Source organism: Saccharomyces kudriavzevii (genome assembly GCF_947243775.1).
Source record: "Saccharomyces kudriavzevii IFO 1802 strain IFO1802 genome assembly, chromosome: 12".
In the NCBI taxonomy this organism is placed as follows: Eukaryota; Fungi; Ascomycota; class Saccharomycetes; order Saccharomycetales; family Saccharomycetaceae; genus Saccharomyces; species Saccharomyces kudriavzevii.
In genome coordinates, this window is record NC_079283.1 from 619636 (window position 1) to 637158 (window position 17523).

At 41.3% G+C, this 17523-nt stretch overlaps 7 protein-coding genes and 1 non-coding gene across 8 annotated transcripts; 6 read left to right on the top strand and 2 right to left on the bottom strand.

Annotated features, from left to right (window-relative positions):
• Nucleotides 1-272: 272 nt before the first annotated feature.
• SSP120 (nucleobindin SSP120) lies at nt 273-977 on the top strand (the record flags this gene model as incomplete). Its single annotated transcript, XM_056229873.1, has 1 exon — nt 273-977. One exon carries the CDS (start codon nt 273-275, stop codon nt 975-977), a length of 705 nt encoding a protein of 234 aa, XP_056083848.1.
• Nucleotides 978-1415: 438 nt separating this feature from the next.
• Nucleotides 1416-2009, top strand: SYM1 (ethanol metabolism protein; the record flags this gene model as incomplete). Its single annotated transcript, XM_056229874.1, has 1 exon — nt 1416-2009. The coding sequence occupies one exon, from the start codon at nt 1416-1418 to the stop codon at nt 2007-2009; it is 594 nt and encodes a 197-aa protein (XP_056083849.1).
• Nucleotides 2010-2594: 585 nt separating this feature from the next.
• Nucleotides 2595-4304, top strand: CQD2 (Cqd2p; the record flags this gene model as incomplete). Its single annotated transcript, XM_056229875.1, has 1 exon — nt 2595-4304. One exon carries the CDS (start codon nt 2595-2597, stop codon nt 4302-4304), a length of 1710 nt encoding a protein of 569 aa, XP_056083850.1.
• A 68-nt stretch (nt 4305-4372) lies between these two features.
• On the bottom strand, nt 4373-4945 carry NDL1 (Ndl1p; the record flags this gene model as incomplete). Its single annotated transcript, XM_056229876.1, has 1 exon — nt 4373-4945. One exon carries the CDS (start codon nt 4943-4945, stop codon nt 4373-4375), a length of 573 nt encoding a protein of 190 aa, XP_056083851.1.
• A 1387-nt stretch (nt 4946-6332) lies between these two features.
• Nucleotides 6333-10772, top strand: HAP1 (Hap1p; the record flags this gene model as incomplete). The annotated part of the gene is made up of 1 exon (XM_056229877.1): nt 6333-10772. The coding sequence occupies one exon, from the start codon at nt 6333-6335 to the stop codon at nt 10770-10772; it is 4440 nt and encodes a 1479-aa protein (XP_056083852.1).
• A 116-nt stretch (nt 10773-10888) lies between these two features.
• On the bottom strand, nt 10889-10961 carry Skdi_12.trna10A. The gene has a single exon. It is a non-coding gene; the product is annotated as a tRNA-Ala (tRNA).
• A 2160-nt stretch (nt 10962-13121) lies between these two features.
• Nucleotides 13122-14087, top strand: SKDI12G2890 (uncharacterized protein; the record flags this gene model as incomplete). The annotated part of the gene is made up of 1 exon (XM_056229878.1): nt 13122-14087. One exon carries the CDS (start codon nt 13122-13124, stop codon nt 14085-14087), a length of 966 nt encoding a protein of 321 aa, XP_056083853.1.
• A 949-nt stretch (nt 14088-15036) lies between these two features.
• Nucleotides 15037-17154, top strand: GSY2 (glycogen (starch) synthase GSY2; the record flags this gene model as incomplete). Its single annotated transcript, XM_056229879.1, has 1 exon — nt 15037-17154. The coding sequence occupies one exon, from the start codon at nt 15037-15039 to the stop codon at nt 17152-17154; it is 2118 nt and encodes a 705-aa protein (XP_056083854.1).
• Between the last annotated feature and the right edge of the window lie 369 nt (nt 17155-17523).

Below are 17523 nucleotides of genomic sequence, written 5' to 3' on the forward strand. Positions count from 1 at the left end.
AAAAAACTGTATTATCTAAAAGAAACTGCCCATAAATCGAGCAGATGTTTTATGTACATTCTCAAGGTGCTTTGCTCTAGCTATATTAAGTATCGTCTAATCTTCCTTTCGGGTAACGACCGTGGGTTTTCCCTGGAAAAATGAAATGCACGACGGATCATAGATGAGAAAATCTGAATTATCTGATTGAGTGTAGCATAATTGTCGCTCCGGAAAAACGCCAAAGAGCAACTACGTACCTTTTCTCTCTCTGTACTATCAGAAGCGTAATAATGAGACTTTCGTGGGGATTCATTTTTTCTCTGGTTTTTTCTTTGTATAAAGTAAATGCTACGGCAGAATTAGGATCGGATATAAATGTGGAAAATGAGAAACCACCTGAAGGCCTATCCTGGGAAGAATGGCATATGGACCACGAGCATCAGTTGAAGGATTATACGCCCGAGATTTTCTTTGCTCTGCATGATGTTAAAAAGAAGGGATATCTAGATGCAAACGATATTTTATCCCTGTATGGGTTGAACCGCGAGGAAGTCGTGGGTACCGGTGATGGTATGGGACAACATGATGAGTCTGAAAAAGTCGATAATTCAATGGCTGAGCGTGCCGTTGACTTAATTATGACGCTATTTGACCTTGATGATGACATGAAAATCACAAAGAAAGAATATCTAGAGTTTGCTGGTAAAAAAGGCAGATTCCCTGATATTGGCGTTGGCGTGGGTCATCATTCCGATTTTGAACTAGAATATGAAATACATCACTGGAACAAGTTTCACAAGGACAAAGATCCACAAGTTAAGGTCGTCCACAAGGAGGATATTGAACACGAATTGCTCCACCACGAACATGAAATAGAGCATGAAGAGGAAGTTCAAAGGGGTGCATCTAGATCTACTGTAATAACGGATGACGAGCTAGAATCCAGAATAAAGTTGGAAAACATACCTGAAAAATTCAAGAATGGGATTTTTTAATGAGCTTGATCCTAATAAGTAGATAAGGCCCAGAATATACTGAGGACACTATGTATGTATTCAGTCAGCAAGTAGTAAGTAAGTAAAGCACATATGTATATTTCCGCCACTTCATTGTTGGAATATCCCCAGTCTTGCCAGCAATGTTTACGTGAACCCTTTTTTGTCCATTATTATTTCAATTACGCATTTGCCTTTTCTCTCCGATAATAATAAGAAGCGTTTCGGGAAACAGTAGCCCCTCCTTGTCCCTTAAACGTCGAGCATTTAATATTATAAGTACAGCGTAGGAAAGAATATAAAAAAAGATCTGTCATGAAGATTGGAAGCGGGAAATATTTGGGAGTTATGAGATCCCGTTCTGTGTTTTAAAAAGAGTTTGGTGAACACAGTAACTTGTTATTACTAAAAGGAAAATTGAATTGACGCCACGGCACAATGAGATTGCTACATTTGTATGAAGTAAGTTTGAAGAGGAGGCCCAAGACAACGAATGCAATAATGACAGGTGCATTATTTGGGATCGGTGACGTGTCAGCCCAGTTTTTATTCCCCACTTCCAAGGTAGACAAGGGTTTCGACTATAAAAGGACAGCCAGAGCTGTCGTATATGGTTCTTTGATTTTTTCCTTTATAGGCGATAAATGGTACAGGATATTGAACAATAGGGTCTATATGCGTAATAAGCCTCAGTACCACTGGTCTAACATGGTGTTACGGGTGGCTGTCGATCAGTTAGCGTTTGCGCCGCTAGGTTTGCCATTTTATTTTACATGCATGTCCATTATGGAAGGCGAGTCCCTCGATGTAGCCAAGTTGAAAATAGGAGAAGAATGGTGGCCCACGCTTTTGACTAATTGGGCGGTTTGGCCAATTTTTCAGGCTGTGAACTTTTCTATTGTTCCTTTACAACATAGGCTACTGGCAGTTAATGTTGTTGCAATATTTTGGAACACGTACCTATCTTATAAAAATTCGAAGGTCACAGAAAAAGAAAGGGTGCCTGTTCATTATCCTCCTGTCGTTGAATAACTACATGGGAAATTTTCATGAGCTTACTAGCCTGACTTTGTTGCGTCAACACTGAAAAATGTTACCACGATATACAAGCTTCGAAACTCACTTTTTGACAAAGAGAAAAGGAGAACGACTTCTACCTGATAGAAATTACGGACAAGAAAAGCCGGTTGGCGATCTCTTTGTAGACGGATGTACATTTGACAGCAGTAGTTTATTTAATTTCGTATTGCATCTTTACAGAGTAAATATTATCTGACCTTTGCTTATAGAAGTTATTTAATTTTTTCGATACAATTATCCTTGGAAGTTTTGAGCTTAGCGTAAGGTTCGAGTGGCTTTCACATATCAATTACGCTTATCCTATTGCCTCTAAATTATTCACTTGATATGTATTTTTTTTCAAGATTATTTTTTCATGTGCCGTTAAAAGAGGGCAAACATAAGCCCGAACGAGAGGAATACATATTAAACCGTTGCGTTCGGTATGTGCATTATTCTTCCTTCCTATTTGGCTGGAAAGAATCCGTTACGTAGGCTACTGGATCAGAAGTTAAGCAAAGTCATATTTGAATGCTTCCTATTTTGTATTGGTAGTAGATGATGAGAAAAGCGTTTTTTAACAGACTTCCGTTTGAGGTATTCCGTAGGTATGTAAGGACAGGTAAGAGCATCCCTCAAAGAAGCCCTAGTACTAGGAGAGCTCTGCTGGTAGGAGGTTCAATCACGTCAGCAGTAGTTCTGTATAATTTCAATGATACATTTCATGACTCTGTTAAGCATACGGCACTGACGACTAAAAGAGTCGCCGTTGTTACACAAGCTACCACTCGTTGCTTCTATCATTACAAGAGGACTCTGAATAGGACTTATGAAAACAAGAAAGAGCGGGAAGTGGCCTTGGTCAAATGTCATAAAATGTGTGCTTTGATCACGTTGCATGCACTACGATCGAACGGTGGGATTTACATCAAGTTAGGCCAACACATCGGGGCCATGACGTACCTGCTGCCTAAAGAGTGGACGGATACGATGATACCGTTGCAAGATCACTGTCCTGAATCCACTTATGAGGAAATTGACGAATTGTTTAAAGAGGATCTGGGCACCAGTATTGAAGACATGTTTTGGGAATTCAACAAAACTCCGATAGGTGTGGCTTCATTGGCACAAGTTCATGTGGCCAAGCTAAAAAGCAGCGACGGTAAAGGCGCTAGTGTAGCTGTCAAGTGTCAACATCCCTCATTGAAGGAATTCATACCATTGGATGTTATGTTGACGAGAACGGTATTTGAATTGTTGGATGTTTTCTTTCCAGACTATCCATTGACATGGCTTGGCGATGAGCTTCAATCATCCATCTTTGTGGAATTGAATTTTACCAAAGAAGCCGAAAATGCAGAAAGGACTCGTAAATATTTCAGTAAATTCAGGAAACAAACTGCATTGAAAATACCCAAGGTCATTGATAGCCACAAGAGAATCTTGATTATGGAATACGTTGGAGGTAAGAGGTTGGATGATCTGGAATACATTGATGGCCACGGAATCTCACGGGGCGAAGTATCTAGTTGTCTTTCCCATATTTTCAATAACATGATTTTTACACCCAACGTGGGAATTCATTGCGACCCTCATGGAGGCAATTTAGCCATACGATCTGTTAAGCCCGGTAAGGATAGTGGATATCATAATTTTGAAATTGTCCTTTTCGACCACGGACTTTATAGGTACCCGAGCACAAGGACGAGGAGACTGTATGCTAAATTCTGGTTATCACTACTATTCGACAAAGACCAAGCAAAGATGAAGAAATATGCCAAGGGCTTTGCCAACATTACAGACGAACAATTTCCCCTCCTGGCGGCCGCTATCACGGGGCGTAGTGTGGATGCAGCATTAAATCATGACATTTCCAAGAGTCGGACGCAAGAAGAAATGGACGTCATGGCCAGCGGGATCCTGGAAGGAACGCTGTTGAGCGATTTGATGAGCATCTTGTCAAGGATCCCCAGTGTGGTGCTGCTGATCTTGAAGACTAACGATCTCACAAGACATCTTGACGAGTGTTTGCAGAACCCGTTGGGGCCAGAAAGAACGTTTTTGATCATGACGCAGTACTGTGCCAAGACAGTCTATGATGAAAAAATAGAAAAGATTGACTTGGAATATGGAAAATGGTCTATCAAGTGGATGTGGGCGAACTTCACGAACTGGATAGTCTACGAGAGGCGCATCAATCAATTGTATTTTTACGATTTTGTCCTGTGGTGGAAAAACATTGTCCCGAAGGCTTGGTTGTCGTCTTGAATCGTTTGCATGCTTCTTACTTGTAAATATATACGTATACCTATATCTATACAATTGTATATGTGTTGTCAAACGGAAGACGTTGTTGCTATCACGGTCGATTGCGTGATCTGGGTATTTGGGATGTTACAGTGGTTCATGAGGGCGTTGCCGCCACATTTCGTCATGTTTTGTAGGTACAAAGTCGAGCGTGTGGTGGAGACTTTGATAGTATCCTTGAACAGCTTTATCTTTTTGTTTTGACTGAGAGGCGGCCCGTTGTTCCTTTTAGCCTCGTCGTCGGTGGCTTCTTCCTTGTTGACCCTTAGCCTTTGTAGAGCGTCCCTCGTGTCGAGTAGCTCGTGTTCTAGCAGAACATTGCGTTCTAGTCGTCGGTCGCTTTCCAATTGCACCGTTTCTATTTTGCTTCTCAGCTGGATATTCTCATTTTCCAATTCGTCTACCTCTATCTCCAACTCGGTTATTTGCTTTTTGTTACACTTGTTTTGCTTGTTGCTCTCTATAAGGTCATTTTTTAGGTTGGAGATGACCTGTTCTAAATCGTTTTCATACTCCTTAGAGGCGATTTCAAGCTCGCTCAATTGGGCCTCTAGTGAAGATATTATCTGTACCGCAGTCTCCAAATCCAAACTCGGCACCATAGAAAGTTGTGACTGTTGTGCGTGGATTTTTTATTACAATTATTCAAGTCAGTCAAGAGCGTCCTTTTAGTCGTTGGGAATATGCTACAGCCCCTAACATCCCTCTTTTCTCGTAGATAATCAAAGTCTACGCATGAAAACTTTCATTTCCTCTGTTATTAAATTTCCCGATTCTGCAAACTAATTGATTCCACCGTTCCAAGTGATATGAAGTATACAATATCACTTGTTATTGTCATGTGCACATGAAAAGGCTACCCAGATCCGATACGTGGAATGAAAATAAGGCTTCTTGGCGAGTTTACTGTGTTAAAAAAAAAAAAAAAAAAGGTTCTTTGACACGGGAATGTTTCGCGATGCGTTGTTGAGCTGCAACACGTAACGAAATCTTATTTAGTTTTTCTTTTCGCTGCTACCCTTGTTGACGCGGTGAAGAGTGATTGCGGCCCTTGGTAAAACGTCGCCAAAGACTCTCGGTCTCGTGTCCCAGTCGATAATTCCAATGCTCTGTTCCATGGATAGGATAAACAAAGACGGGACGCGATCCGGGCGGAGCATCGTTGATAAAAAAGATAGAGATCGTACTCTAGAATAGGGATTAGCGAGGCTTCAAGGCTTCAAGCACAGAACGTTCCGGCAACTTGTGAAAAATTGCCAACACTCTCCGATGACCAGTGTGGACACGGCCTTGCCAGGCAAGACAAGGCAAGACAAGGCAAGACAAAGAGTAGCATTCCTGGCGTACCGCGATACTCTTGAATGTCTCTCCTATATCCTTCTGTATCTCTTATCTCAACAACCGCCCAGTACGAGGGGTGCGGCTGAGCCATTGCACCCGCCCGGCTTGCCCCTTTTTGTTGAGTGCGCCGGGCAACGGAGCGCAGGTCTAAACGACGTAGAGCTCGTTCCGTCAACACCCATTCACCCTAGGACTAAATCCACCCTCGCGGCCTCGTTTAACATACCAGGCAACGGCACCAGCAACGGCCCCGGCAACTTGATCGGGCTCATATATATCGGATATACTCTTGAGGCACAATTTTTTTCGGTTTTCGGTTTTTTCTATTATTCTTCGAGATGCAAAACACACATTTGAGACTCACAGCCCAAGACACCGCAAGCATACAGACGCTATTGTTCTCCCCAAAGAATAGGTTCCTGCAGTGCTTTTTTAGGTTTGACGATTTTGCACAGTAATATACCTGAGTTTCTTCACATCGAACCTCACGTCCATCATACTTCATCTTATCTAGGCGTTGTCTTTTGTTTTCGCCAGAGAATTTTCCATTTTGGTTGTTTTAGTTTTTCTATCTAGTCGCTGTCAAGGATAACAGGCAAGAAGGTGACAGAACACAGGAAAGGAAAAAAAAAAAGGGAAATAGGTTAGATGTCGAATGCCCCTTATAATTCATCTGTGCCTTCTATTTCATCCATGACCCAGTCTTCTGCCTCAAGAAGTCCCAACATGCACATAGCAACCACTCCCGGCGCTAACACCAGCTCCAACTCTCCGCCACCCTTGCACATGTCCTCGGACTCCTCCAAGATCAAGAGAAAGCGCAACAGAATCCCGCTCAGCTGCACCATCTGCCGGAAAAGGAAGGTCAAGTGTGACAAGTTCAGGCCCCACTGCCAACAGTGTACCAAGACTGGAGTGGCGCACCTCTGTCACTACATGGAGCAGACTTGGGCGGAAGAGGCAGAAAAGGAACTGCTGAAGGACAATGAGCTGAAGAAACTAAGGGAGCGCGTTAAGTCTTTGGAGAAAACTCTTTCCAAGGTTCATTCCTCGCCCTCCTCCAATTCCTTAAAGAGCTACAACACTCCCGAGAGCAGCAATCTGTTCATGGGCAATGACGAACACTCCACCCTCGTCAACGTCAACACGGGCTCCGTTTCCTCCGCCTCTCATATGCAACAGCAGCAACAGCAACAGCAACAGCAAGACTTCTCCAAGAACGCAAACGCGAACTCCTCGTCTCTTTCCATCTCCAATAAATACGATAACGATGAGTTGGACCTAACCAAGGATTTCGATCTTTTGCATATCAAAAGCAATGGTACCATCCACTTAGGTGCTACCCACTGGCTGTCTATCATGAAAGGTGACCCCTACCTAAAACTTTTGTGGGGCCATATCTTTGCTATGAGGGAAAAACTAAATGAATGGTACTACCAAAAAAATTCATATTCCAAGCTGAAATCAAGCAAGTGCCCCATCACGCACGCGCAAGCACCCCCTTCAGCTATAACCGCTGCTGCAGCTGCCCCCACCAGAAAATGCCCCGTAGACCACACCACATTCCCACCTGGAATGATGGCTCCCAAGGAGGAGACTGCAGTCCCAAGGAAGTGTCCTGTCGACCACACCATGTTTTCTTCGGGGATGATCCCGCCAAGAGAAGATACTCCCCCCCAGAAGAGATGTCCCGTTGACCACATCATGTTTTCCGCAGGGATGATGCCTCCTAAGGAGGAAACTCCTTCACCATTTTCTGCCAACCACCACAACAAGCATACAATGAACCCACCCCAATCGAAATGTCCCGTAGACCACAGAAACTACGCAAAGGATTTTCCTTCCGACATGGGAAATTCGTCTCCCAATCCAGCAAATCGCTGTCCCGTTGATCATTCAAACATGAAAAAAACTACTACCGCACCACCATCGTCCCACAACGCTATACCACACCATCAACCCCAATCCCGCTCTCACTCCCGTTCGCATCCTTCGCAAAAGAGGAAAATGGACACCGACTTGACAGAACCCGAAGTACTCGCAACACTTTGTGAAATGTTACCACCTAAACGCGTCATCGCACTATTCGTTGAAAAATTTTTCAAGCACTTGTATCCTGCCATCCCAATCTTGGATGAACAGAATTTCAAAAACCATGTGAATCAAATGCTTTCACTATCGTCGATGAACCCCACCGTCAGCAACTTCGGCATGGGCATGCCATCCTCGTCTTCATTGGAAAACCAACCCATCACCCAAATCAACCTTCCAAAACTTTCCGATTCTTGCAATCTAGGCATCCTGATAATAATCTTGAGATTGACGTGGCTGTCCATCCCCTCCAACTCCTGCGATGTCGACTTGGGCGAGGAGAGTGGCTCATTCTTGGTACCCAACGAATCAAGCCACATGTCTGCGTCTGCGCTGACTTCAATGGCCAAGGAGGAATCCCTCCTTCTAAAACATGAAACCCCAGTGGAGGCATTGGAACTATGTCAAAAATACCTGATCAAATTCGATGAACTTTCTAGTATCTCCAATAACAACGTCAATTTGACCACGGTACAATTCGCCATTTTCTACAACTTTTACATGAAAAGTGCCTCCAACGATTTGACCACTTTGACAAACACTAACAACACCGGGATGGCTAACCCCGGTCACGACTCTGAGTCACACCAGATCCTGTTGTCCAACATTACTCAAATGGCCTTCAGTTGTGGGTTACACAGAGACCCTGATAACTTCCCTCAATTAAACGCCACCATTCCAGCAACCACTCAGGATATGTCCAATAACGGTAACAAAAAAACAACCTCCAACGCGAATGCCAGTTTGAATAATAACGCATCTGCCATTACTACCCATAGTAATAGTAGATCTGGTAGCGCTGATTCAAGAAGTGGTTCGAATCCGGTAAACAAGAAGGAAAATCAAGTTAGCATTGAAAGATTTAAACATACTTGGAGGAAAATCTGGTATTATATCGTTAGTATGGACGTCAATCAATCTCTCTCCCTGGGTAGCCCTCGACTGCTAAGAAACTTGAGAGATTTCAGTGATACTAAATTACCAAGCGCCTCTAGAATTGATTATGTCCGCGATATCAAGGAATTAATCATTGTGAAAAATTTCACACTTTTTTTTCAGATTGACTTGTGTATTATTGCTGTATTGAATCACATTTTGAACGTTTCTTTGGCAAGAAGTGTAAGGAAATTCGAGTTGGATTCTTTGATTAATCTGCTGAAAAATTTAACCTACGGCACTGAGAATGTTAATGATGTGGTGAGCTCTTTAATCAATAAAGGATTATTGCCAACTTCAGAAGGTGGCTCTGTGGATTCAAGTAATGATGAAATTTATGGTCTACCGAAATTACCTGATATTCTAAATCATGGTCAAAACAATCAAAATTTGTACTCTGATGGCAGAATCGCTTCTGGTAGCGATATGGATAAGAAATTGGATCTTCCTCACGAGTCCACAACGAGAGCTTTGTTTTTCTCGAAACACATGACCATTAGAATGTTGTTATACCTATTAAACTACATTTTGTTTACCCATTATGAACCAATGGGCAGTGAAGATCCTGGTACTAATATTTTAGCCAAGGAGTATGCTCAAGAAGCATTGAACTTTGCAATGGACGGTTATAGAAACTGTATGGTTTTCTTCAACAATATCAGAAATACTAATTCATTATTCGATTATATGAACGTTATTTTGTCTTATCCTTGTCTAGACATTGGTCACCGTTCTTTACAGTTCATCGTTTGTTTGATCTTAAGAGCTAAATGTGGTCCTTTGACTGGTATGCGTGAGTCTTCCATTATTACTAACGGTACGTCAAGTGGATTCAACAGTTCTGTAGAAGATGAAGATGTTAAGGTGAAGCAGGAATCATCCGATGAAATGAAAAGAGATGATTTCATGAAAGACGTTAATTTGGATTCCGGCGATTCACTGGCGGAAATTCTAATGTCGAGAATGCTGCTATTCCAAAAGCTAACGAAACAGTTATCCAAGAAGTACAATTATGCCATTCGTATGAATAAATCTACTGGATTTTTTGTTTCTCTGTTAGATACACCTTCCAAGAAATCAGATTCGAAATCAGGTAATGGCTCATTCATGTTGGGTAATTGGAAACATCCAAAGGTTTCTAATATGAGCGGCTTCCTTGCCGGTGATAAGGACCAATTGCAAAGATGTCCTGTGTATCAAGATGCACTAGGGTTTGTTAGCCCGACTGCTGGTGTTAATGAAGGTTCTGCTTCAGGTCAAGGTTTAGCCTTACAAGGCTCCACAGCTAGGATGGGAGGAACCCAACTACCCCCAATCAGATCATATAAGCCCATTACATACACTAGTAGTAATCTACGCCGCATGAATGAAACGGGTGAGGCAGAAGCCAAGAGAAGGAGATTCAATGATGGATATGTCGATAGCAGTAACAACGATATGGCTAGAGGACTAAGCCCAAAGGCTCCTAGTGGGTTATCTTCGGTTCAGCCACTTTTGTCATCATTCTCCATGAACCAATTGAACGGAAACACCATCCCAACGGTACCATCATTGACTAATATTACCTCCCAAATGGGTGCTTTACCATCTTTGGATAGAATCACCACGAATCAGATGAATCTACCGGATCCATCCAGAGATGAGGCATTCGACAATTCCATTAAACAAATGACCCCTATGACAAGTGCGTTTATGAACGTTAATACTTCAATATCAAACTCGACCATGAATGGGAATATGAACGTGAATGCAGCTGGTACCGCGAATACAGATACAAGTGTAAATGGCAGTGCTTTATCGAGTTTGACAAGTCCACAAGGTTCGGATTTAGCATCCAATTCTGCTACGCAATATAAGCCTGACTTGGAAGATTTCTTGATGCAAAACTCTAACTTCAATGGACTGATGATAAATCCTTCCAGCTTGGTAGAAGTCGTTGGTGGATACAATGACCCTAACAATCTTGGAAGGAACGATGCGGTTGATTTCCTACCCGTTGATAACGTTGAGATCGATGGACTAGTTGATTTTTATAGAGCAGATTTTCCGATCTGGGAATGATGCGGTTTGTTTAAATATAAATATTAATAAAAAGGACAGAATCCAATTAATTTTTTTTATTCGAAATAAATACTAATCAGACCACAATTAAGTTTGCTATTGAAAGAGCAAAAATTTGGACGAGTCCGGAATCGAACCGGAGACCTCTCCCATGCTAAGGGAGCGCGCTACCGACTACGCCACACGCCCAAGTATTTGTTGGTAAGTTAGAGCACAGATGGTGTGGCATTCATAGCGTATTTTAACAGGCATCACCTACAAGTGGGTTTCTTATTGTTTGAGTTATTGGTCCGTAAAATCTTGTAACAATTGTTGTGATTCCATTTTTGATGAACTTAATAATACTATGTATATAGAATATACTAGAAGTTCTTCTCCTGAATTTATGAATCCACGAAAGGGAATCGACAATTTTACTTGATCTTATTCTGACTTCTTCCTTCATTTTATACGTCGTTTTTCATTCATTCTATGGTATTACCAATCCTTGCGCCTCTGTTTTCTAGCTGCGTGAAGGAATCTATCAATCTGTTGTACTAGTAATTGGTGGAAGTTGACTATTGTTGCAACAATAAGGATATGAGTCGCTACATTGGACTTATTGTAAATTTCTGAACTTGCCATTGTTATCGCAACATACTTAATATGTCAAATCGGCGTGTGTTTTACATGCCTCTCCTATATGGTACATGGAAGATCGGCCTTTATTATTAAAATACTACTAACTATCAACGCATTGGTTACTATTATACATAAAAACATCATTATCTTGTTGCTGAGATATTGCATGCGGTGTTGAAAAATAGCATAAATCATTAGACCAACAAAAAATTCAAATTGTCATCGGTATTGATGGAAACTGAGGCGCAAGAATTATAGCAATATATTAAACTCGACGAGTGACAACCTACAAAAATAATATAATATATTTACACAACATTATGTTCTACTGCTGCTTCCCTCTTTGTGAATTTTTATGTCCTCAAAAAGGACCCCTACCTTATTCTATGTACCTACTATTGTTGCCCTCATCGAAAATGGAATACGCAAAATTGTCACCAAGTTTTACAGGTCGACAGGCTCAATGTTTTAAAATTGTTCCTGCTTGAACGGCTGGCATGTTTTTGAGTCGTATGATCGCAATATCAAATTTTCTCTGTTTGGGAGTCCAGTAAGCTCACTAGGGAGTTTTATCTCACATACTTCTAACAGGACAAAGAAACTTTTGTATTCGTGCTTTTGCTACCCGAGGCGTGAAAAAAAGACAGGTGGTCCGACATTACCTTCTTCAATCCCGTAGCGGCTCCAATGTTTTCAGTTGAAGTGACTTCAAGTGTACGAGCAAGTTCCTTGCATAGCAAGGGTCAGATAAGCAACAATAGGTTGTTTTATGTAAATTACTTCCTGTAAATCTCAAGGTGTGCTTTCATTGGGCTTAATTTACCCTGTCGATCAAATGAATACTATAAAGTAGCCCTTTAGAACAAGAAGGAAAACGCGCCGACAAGAACTATTCAACTAATGATCAAAATAAAGATATCTAATCGCGCAGTGTACTATCAAAGTCTGGCGTAATTAAGGGCCCGATTATCAAACATAAACAATGTGATTTGTTGCGTTATGTCGTATTCGGTCTTTTTTTCCCGCCTGGCGGATTGTCACATTTTCTTTTTCTTGTAGCGACGGCTACCGATGTAGTATGCGTGTCCTGTCGGTTGCATTACACCTCGGTTAGATACCGTAAAGGGTCTTGTTCGTTAATGCGGCACTACAAGGCGATATCGACCTCTGCGCCTGCCATTGATAGATGAATACTTATCAGTTATCACTACCGACGAAATGTTTACGTTTTCAAAGCTCGACGGCGCAGGGGTTCTAAGCGGAGGTCGGCCTGGCCTAGACTTTACTTAGCGAGAAATCTTTAATTCATGCCCAGGGGATGGTGAATGGTTGGCTCTGACGAAGCCACCGTAAGGACAAGTCCCTCCGTATGCATTAGCCACAATACCGTATATAAATAGATAGCGTAGCGTGTTACAAACGACTTGCTTACATAGTTCATTTAGCGTAGCCCTTTTTTTTCTACTAATTGTCTCTAGAAAGTTCCTCAAGCTTTTGATTATATCGCAGTTTTCTTGGATTTTTTTCTTCATCTTTTGTGATAAAAAAAATTGAGTTGCACAGTTTAGTTATTAAGAGCGTCTTTCCACGTGTTGTAATCAACACATTATAATTCTGTCATCAAATTTGGACTTAAAAAACACATCGTATTTTCAAAGTAATATAATCGCAACAGATTTAAGCACAGTATCGCATACTTGATAAAAAAAGGGGACGAATAAAAAAAAAATGGTTGACGCTAGAGGTAGTACGCCTTGCTTAGTTGGTGATTCTATAAGGAATATCAATGATGAAGGCAGTTTGGATTTTCAATATAGTAATCAGTTCAATGAGGAGGGTGAAGCTTCGAGGTTACTAACGCCACAAACGAGTTCCAATCATGCCTTGAACAAGATGCAGAAGGAAGATGATATTCGAGATAGATCTTATACATCGGTAGCGGAATTGAACCGCGAAGGTGCTTTACTTACCGACGAAGTTGATTTGGAGAACATCGATGCTTCAAAGGTTCGCAGTAGCAGAGATGATATAGTGGCTGAGGAAAAGAGGAAAAAACTGTTATTGTTGAAAAAAAAGCAAAGAAACAGATCCATTGCCTCAGACAGTTTCTCCTCTCCTTCCTTGCGTGCTTCCAAATCAAATTCGTTGATTACATCGACTGATCCGATTGAAGACCACATCAGTAAATATTCATCATCAGGCACACCCGTTAACATTCTAGGTAAGGAAGACACCGAAGACGAGGACATAATCAGGAACTCTTACGGGCAAATGATTAAAAACAATTCTAATAGGCCACACTTGGCAAAGGGTGAATCGTACCAGTCAGCGGAACGGGAAACTGACCATACGGCGCCTGAGAAGCCAGAGAGAAGACAAGAAAGAAGCGGTAGATCATTTGACAGACAATCATCATCGGCTGAATTTTTAAGATCTCTGTCCAGGTCAATAAGTCGTGGTCCGGCAAAAAACAGGACCGTTTCGCCGTCTAAAGGGGAGGATTCAAGACTGTATAGTACTAGCAACTACTCTATATCATTGGTAGATTTGGAGAATGGGCCGAAAATCATCCCTGAAACTCTAGAAGAGGAGCAGGAAGACGCCGAAAAGGAAGGCGTTCTGATGGAGGATGAGGGCAACGAAGAGTACACCAAGAAATTGGAAGAGGCAGCTAACAAGGTTCAACAACTGTGATCCAATAGAAAAAGTTTTGGTGACTCCATGAATTTCCGCACTATTCATATACACATATTATTATTATTATTATTATTATTATTATTATTATTATCAGTATTATTATATTATTTATTTATTTATCAATTGAATGAATCTTCGTTAAATCGTAGGTTTTTACGTTTATTTTGAAATTCCTTGTTTTTCCCGTTAAAATGAAATCTAAGAAAGGTTTGCGTGTTTCAAACAGCAGCAAATTACAACAATACTAATAGAATACTTCGAGAAGCAATCAAACACGACAACCATCACAACAAGACTCTTGTCTTTTTACTACTGGTATACTGAGCTGAGCACTTTGACAGTAAAGGGACAACAAGAGCATAACTTGCAAACAAAAGAAACTTTAATTCTATCTTCATCAGTTGTTCCTGAAATCCTACGTCTTCTGCTAGAAACAAAAAGAGCAATTATAGGGGGAGAGATTTTCCGCATATGGGAATCTCGAGGATGCTTCATTCCTAGTTCTCCAGAACGATGCAGCTTTAGCACTGTCAAGACTGACAGGCCTCATAGGCTCTTGCAGCTTACCAACTCGGGCATCGCCCCTGGATTAGCGACCCCGCGACCCCGCGACCAGACTCCCTGAAAACGGCAATAGGTGATGGCACAGGCGACTGAATTCATCCTTGGGATACATTATTGACCCTTTTGGATATAATATTAAGCCAGCAAAAGGAGCAATTTCCCCCGAAAGAGTATTTTTTCTCCAGGAACGCAATCCGCCCCTTTCTTTCTTATGCAAGCTCCCGGTACATATATATAGATATTGCTTCCAAAGCATAAGCGATTTAAGGTTCCTTGCCTTTCTCCAATATATGTTAGATATATCTCTGAAGCATCGCTTTGGGAAGTGGTCATTTTTTGATAATTATAATTGTAGCTTCAACCACCTCAAGAAGATTTTTGAATGTCCCGTGACCTACAAAATCATTTGTTATTCGAGACCGCAACCGAGGTTGCTAATAGGGTCGGTGGTATTTACTCAGTGCTAAAGTCCAAGGCCCCCATTACCGTTGCACAGTATAAGGACCATTACCATTTGATTGGGCCCTTAAATAAAGCCACCTATCAAAATGAAGTTGATATACTGGATTGGAAGAAGCCTGAAACCTTCTCCGACGAAATGAGGCCCGTACAACACGCCTTACAGACAATGGAGGCGAGAGGTGTTCATTTTGTTTATGGGAGGTGGCTGATTGAAGGTGCTCCGAAAGTAATTCTTTTTGATCTGGATTCTGTGAAAAGTTATTCGGACGAATGGAAGGGGGACTTGTGGTCATTGGTAGGAATTCCTTCTCCCGAAAATGATTTCGAGACGAACGATGCTATCTTATTAGGTTATACGGTCGCTTGGTTTCTAGGTGAAGTGGCTCACTTGGATTCTCAGCATGCAATTGTTGCGCACTTTCACGAATGGTTAGCCGGCGTTGCGTTACCCTTATGCCGTAAAAGGCGTATTGATGTAGTTACCATTTTTACTACTCATGCCACTCTATTGGGAAGGTATTTATGTGCTTCCGGTAGTTTTGATTTTTACAACTGTCTAGAAAGTGTTGATGTCGATCATGAGGCTGGCAAATTTGGCATATACCATCGTTACTGTATAGAAAGGGCTGCGGCTCATTCTGCGGACGTTTTCACAACAGTGTCACAAATTACCGCTTTTGAAGCAGAACATCTTTTGAAAAGAAAACCTGACGGGATCTTGCCCAATGGTCTAAACGTTATCAAATTTCAAGCGTTCCACGAGTTCCAAAATTTGCATGCTTTGAAAAAGGACAAAATCAATGACTTTGTGAGGGGTCATTTCCATGGTTGCTTTGATTTCGATCTAGACAATACCTTATACTTTTTCATTGCTGGCAGATACGAGTACAAAAATAAAGGTGCCGACATGTTCATTGAAGCCCTAGCCCGTTTAAATTATAGACTGAAAGTATCTGGATCTAAAAAAACAGTAGTTGCGTTTATTGTCATGCCTGCCAAAAACAATTCGTTCACCGTTGAGGCTTTGAAAGGTCAAGCAGAAGTTAAAGCATTAGAAAATACTGTAAATGAAGTGACCTCATCAATTGGCAAAAGAATATTCGATCATGCCATTCGGTATCCTCATAATGGGCTGACCACGGAATTACCCACGGATTTGGGCGAATTATTGAAGAGCTCCGATAAAGTTATGTTGAAGAGACGTATCCTAGCTTTAAGGAGACCTGCGGGGCAGTTACCTCCAATAGTAACACACAACATGATCGATGATGCTAATGACCTAATTCTGAATAAAATTAGACAGGTTCAACTATTTAATAACCCAAGTGACCGTGTCAAAATGATTTTCCACCCTGAGTTTTTGAACGCAAATAATCCAATCCTTGGTTTGGATTATGATGAATTTGTTCGTGGCTGTCATTTAGGTGTTTTTCCTTCATACTATGAACCTTGGGGGTACACACCCGCGGAATGTACCGTAATGGGTGTTCCTTCCATCACAACCAACGTCTCTGGTTTCGGGGCCTACATGGAAGATTTGATTGAGACCAACCAGGCTAAAGATTACGGTATTTACATCGTAGACCGTCGTTTCAAGGCACCTGACGAATCTGTGGAACAACTGGTTGATTACATGGAAGAATTTGTAAAAAAAACAAGAAGACAAAGAATTAACCAGAGAAACAGAACAGAGAGGTTGTCTGACTTATTGGACTGGAAAAGAATGGGTCTTGAATACGTAAAGGCAAGACAGTTAGCGTTAAGAAGAGGCTATCCTGACCAATTCAGAGAATTGGTCGGTGAAGAACTAAATGATACTAACATGGATGCTTTAGCGGGGGGTAAGAAACTAAAAGTCGCAAGGCCGCTGAGTGTGCCAGGCTCACCAAGAGATTTAAGATCGAACAGTACAGTTTACATGACTCCTGGTGATTTGGGGACTTTGCAGGAAGCTAATAATGCGGACGATTATTTCTCATTAGGCGTAAATCCTGCGGCCGATGAAGATGATGATGGCCCATACGCCGATGATAGTTGAACTATATCGCAAATATAAACAGTATTCAAAAAAAAATACCATTATAAAACATACTAAATTTCTTACTTTCTTACTTTCCTTTTGCTCTCCTTTTGCTACACTTGAAGCGTATGTAAAATAGCCTCAGAGAATGTATATCATAAATCTCAAGCGAACCTAAGTATACTTCCTTCTTTTCGTTTTTTTTCCCAGGACTTTTCGTTTTTTTACTGATTCGAATTAGCTAAACCACCAAATAATATAATCTCGTTCTCAAAAGCAACATAATTGCGTTAGCCTCTGTCAAATCCTTGTCGGTTATCAATACATGAACATAATTAAAAATATAATAGCTTACTCATATATATAGTTCTTTATACTCGAAAAAGT